The sequence below is a fragment of the Cupressus sempervirens genome, chromosome 3, assembly GCF_028749045.1.
Source record: "Cupressus sempervirens isolate cs-2001-9-10 chromosome 3, ASM2874904v1, whole genome shotgun sequence".
Classification (NCBI taxonomy): domain Eukaryota; kingdom Viridiplantae; phylum Streptophyta; class Pinopsida; order Cupressales; family Cupressaceae; genus Cupressus; species Cupressus sempervirens.
In genome coordinates this window covers 146,202,372-146,206,922 of record NC_143120.1, presented here as the reverse complement: position 1 = coordinate 146,206,922, position 4,551 = coordinate 146,202,372, and the positions used below count along the sequence as shown (strand labels likewise).

At 29.4% G+C, this 4,551-nt stretch overlaps 1 protein-coding gene across 1 annotated transcript; it reads right to left on the bottom strand.

Moving 5' to 3' along the window:
- Positions 1-1,395: 1,395 nt before the first annotated feature.
- Positions 1,396-4,095, bottom strand: LOC149565172 (protein LURP-one-related 15-like). The gene is made up of 3 exons (XM_089817038.1): positions 3,718-4,095; positions 2,079-2,300; positions 1,396-1,711 (listed from the first exon to the last, which is right to left on the bottom strand). The coding sequence occupies exons 1-3, from the start codon at positions 4,015-4,017 to the stop codon at positions 1,571-1,573; spliced, it is 663 nt and encodes a 220-aa protein (XP_089673164.1). The 5' UTR covers positions 4,018-4,095; the 3' UTR covers positions 1,396-1,570.
- Between the last annotated feature and the right edge of the window lie 456 nt (positions 4,096-4,551).

The following is a 4,551-nucleotide window of genomic DNA, read 5'->3' as shown; positions in this document are numbered from 1 at the left end:
CAAAAAAACATTGAAATAAAGAAAATAGATAACCATAACTTTATTACGCTATTAGGGCTCATGGTCCGTTTTTAATTGCCCCTGCACATTTTCGTGACTTTAGTGCATATTTCTTTATTTCTTTATAAGACTAGTCACCCAATCGATGAGGTGAAAATATAAAAACTTAATGGACAAATATAACATTTCATTATTATTTTTTATTCCAAGAAATTTAAAATAAATATATAAATATAATTTTTAATAAATATAAATTAACTTAAAAAATAAAAAATTATATTTAATAAATTTTTATTAGTTTTTTTGTTAGCACTTGTATAATGTGTAAAATTATAATTAAATAATTTAAATACAATTCTCAAATGTAATAAATATTTCTAATATTTATAATATATTTTTTTAATACATTATATATAACTTAATTTTTTTAGGAATATTTATATATCTAATAATTAAAATATTGATTGTTGTAGATTTGTTTACCTATATTCTTTGTATATATTTAATATGACTGACCAACTTATATAAATATTTTCATGAGATCTACTCTTTCTTAGAGCTCTTGTTTTTGGCTGCTTTTTAATTTCAAAAATAAAACATAAGGTAGAAATTAATGTACTGAGGAGATCTAATCTTTGAGTATAAAAACTAGTTCTTCCTCCTCAGTAGTGTAATTATCTTTCACACCACTTTGATGGCATGGGAAAATAACTTGTTTCTACTCTTAGAATCTTCCATGAATTTCCTCCCCAAAATATTACAATATTACATATAGAAAATATCACAAAATCCACCTCCTGAAATTTTAAAACCTTATATGGATATTTATAATCAATGTTATGACATCCATACACCATGCATTCCATCTATTCAATTGTTTTTCTTTATGCATTATATTTTGTATAAATATATCTACCTTGTAAACTTTTCAATATAATTATTTCTATTAATATTTGTCCACACAATATCCAACATATATGAAAACTATCAAATAGTTAAATTAATTGGTTCTATAAATACCTATTGGTTAATAAATCAAAATTATGTTAAATCTAAACAAAAAAATTAATTTCTCTTTATTTTTACAAATCAAACTAATTTACCTTATATATTAAGAAACAATCTTATTCACAAAAAATTTGAAGAATTCAGACAATATGGTTATCAATAAAGTAATACAGTATAAAGAATTTAAAAAACTCAGACAATATGATTATAATTCTATAAAAAAATTGTTAACAGAGTTTCTTGTTGAGCTCTCCGTCTAGAGAATCAACTGTGCCAATTTAAAGAAACAAGAGGGAGAGAAAATATCCACTTTGTCTCAAGTGGGCCATGTCTGAGGATAAGTATGGTTTCCTTTTCCAGAATAAAATTCCTTAAAAACATTGGAAATGACTGATGCAAGAAATTTTCAAGAATTCCAATAAAAAAATTAGGAATCTTACCATCAACTTGGCAAGACACCCATAAATTATTAATGTTTTCACACAGAATGAGATTATTCGAGGTTGCTCACAGCATACATACCAATCCTATATAAATCACTTGCATTAAATGAATGTTCGAATCAGTCTATAAATTTTCTATTCACTTCATCGAGAATTACAACCAAGGCCATAATAAACACATAGTCCACACCAGGCTCCACTTTGATCAGAAAAGTATCACTTGCAAGCATTTCATTGTCTGATCCACGCTTACGGCTCAGCTGCATTCACAACACCACTTACAATTACAATAAAACCAAACGATTCATTTATCTTATTTGTTTCAGACTATAAATTTCAATCAAATGAAAGAGATTTTATAGCTAGGCAATATAACAAGTTCAAGGCTTATTCAAGATATATCTGATTTGAAAGAATATTGTATAAATAAACATTAGCATTGCTATTGTTTATAAATGTAACTGCAAAACAATTTTTATTATCAACGTTTCTAATTTTTTTAACATATGATCTATTATAAGAAATTCAATCTTAGATTAACCAAGAAAATAAAAATGATTGTAGAAACATTGATGCTGGTATAACAATGTTTCATCAATTGAATTGGTGGGTGGGAGTTAGTATTACCTCTGCAATAGTTCGGGCTCCATAATAGAAAACAGACTCTCGTTCTAAGTAGTCCCCTTTCACTATAAAATTCCACTGTTCATCATCGTTATTGAATGCCATATATACTTTTACTGCTGTTTTCCTTTGCAGAGAAAATGATGACCTCGCCCTGAACAATAATTTTGCAGCATCAGTCGTCTCTCCACGGTATACTTCCCACTCATTATTGATGCTCAGCAGCTTCAAAACCACGCACCCACACAAATAAATCAGTGTAATATAGATTTTTGAAAGCTTTGATGAAAATGTGTTACAATTTAGTTTTGATTCTAGACGTAAAATTTCCTCACTTCATTAGATTAATATAATAAGTTTTTGAAATTGATTCTATAAAAGTTTTTTTTATATATAAGGATGAAATCTTGGGACCAACATTTCACATTTCCTGTTGTCTATTGTTTATGTGGAAATTTCATATGCTTAATTACGAATTAATATTTCAAGAAGACCATGAAGGCTCAGAGATGTAGTCAATTTTATGCACAAAGTAAATTATACAAAGAAGACGATTCGGAAAATATAGTAAATTTGTTCACCTACATGATGACCTATGTGATGATGATGGATCAGGAAATATAGTGTATATAGTAAATTATGGAACATGCTAATCTCCAACAAAATGTGTTAAAGATGAAATAAAATCAAATTATAAAAATTTTGGAAAAATCCATGATAATAGGTTGGAGGTTATGATCATAAAAATGTAAGTACAACTGTCAACTTGATTTATGCATTATCAAAACAAATGAACAAATTAATTATATGATGATGAGAGGTTAGGGGATATAGTAAATTTCATCTACATAGTAAAATATGTCACCATGGTGGGTTAGGGTATAAGATTGTAAAAAAGACTTATATTGTGATTTAGGAAAAAGTTAAAATATTATATAATGATGATGAATTACTTAATAGAATTGTAAAAATTTAATTTTTTTGTTTGGTTGTTGGAATAGGAAAAGAAAATTTGGAATACGTTTTTTATTTTCAGTTTGGTTCGTCAATTGAAATAGGGGATAGGAATACATATTCTCATTTTGCCTCCAAAATGAGCTTATACCCATTCCAAAAAATAGTTGTTACTGAAATAGTCATTCTTATTCCAAATATTGCATTCCTATTCTCTATTCCTATGCTTGCAATCAAAATGGAATATGAGTGGAATAGGCATATGTAAATTCTTAAAATTTTAAATTCTCAATTTGGGTGCACCAAATCAAAATTGTGAATAGGAATACGTATTCTAATTTTGACCCAAAAATGAGAATTTGCAATTCCGCCTAAATAGATAGGATTAGAATACGCATTCCTATTCCATTTTATTTATTTTAGAAATCATAAATTTCGACTGAATAGCATATTCTTATTTTCTATTCTAGATCAACAATTTCAGAATATTTATTGCTATTCCCATATTCTTGTTTCTCCACCAACCTAACACTTTCTAACACCTAACAAATGCAATAAGGTAATGAAATAAAATCTTGCATTAGGGTAAAACACCGTCAAAACCGGATGCTGTGAGTGTGAGTGTGATTTGCCCAAATGAAAGAGTAGAAGCAAAAAAATAGAAAACAAATAAAATGATGATGGGTACCTTTCGTTTGAGAGTGAGGAGGGGCTTCCCAGTGGCGTCGCGAAGCAGTCGTTTATCTTGGAGTCGGCATTGGCGGGCATCAGCTCTCGCAAATGGGAACGAATCAGAGTCATTTATGATCATATCTCCTCCACTGCAACTTCGATTTCGCCTCTTTTGAACAGTAAAAACATGGGAATAATTGAGTGTACAGAAGAGCGAGCTCACCACTGGTAATGTTCCCGTTTTGGGATCGAGCTCTTCTGATTTTGGAAGCAGCCCATCCAAACACTCTTTCTTCTCTCTTTTACTCCAAAACATCTTCAACAACTCAGAAATTAGCTCTAAATTATGGTCTATCCACTACCCATACAAAAATATATATTACTGATTGCTGTACTCCTATGTGCTGAGTAAAACTTTTTTTTGTTTTTTAATGTTTTTGTACAATATGAAATGGTGAAGGAAAGAATCGAATCGGCACAAACAAGCTGTAAATGTTTTTTGTCTCCATTTTTTCAGTTTGGGGGCGCCTGTGTAGAATCTTTTGTCACCCTTTTTCAAACTCTTGTTTGAAGCCATTAATAACTACAGCTATGATTCTTGTGTTTTTCAAATAAGGAATTTCCATAAAGTTGCAGAAAGATAGTGAGAGAATATATCGAATTTATGTTGATCACGCAACTAGGAAGATTAATATATCTTCTCGTGCAGAGCATAAATGTACTTTTGGTAAATCGACAGCTCTCGTAGCCATGAAAACCAACTTAACCAGTTGTTAAATTAGGGACGCTGTTATTTTCCGATGTAGCTATCCTTACTACGAATCATTGACTAAATTTCAAAAAAGCGAAA

What these genes read in the sequence shown, in the direction of transcription:
- LOC149565172 (XM_089817038.1), bottom strand. Translation starts at nt 4,017, where the DNA reads ATGTTTTGGAGTAAAAGAGAGAAGAAAGAGTGTTTGGATGGGCTGCTT. An exon ending in TCCTCACTCTCAAACGAAAG is followed by an intron (nt 2,301 to 3,717) that starts GTACCCATCATC and finishes GTGGTTTTGAAG; the next exon opens with CTGCTGAGCATCAATAATGA. An exon ending in GAGCCCGAACTATTGCAGAG is followed by an intron (nt 1,712 to 2,078) that starts GTAATACTAACT and finishes TTGTGAATGCAG; the next exon opens with CTGAGCCGTAAGCGTGGATC.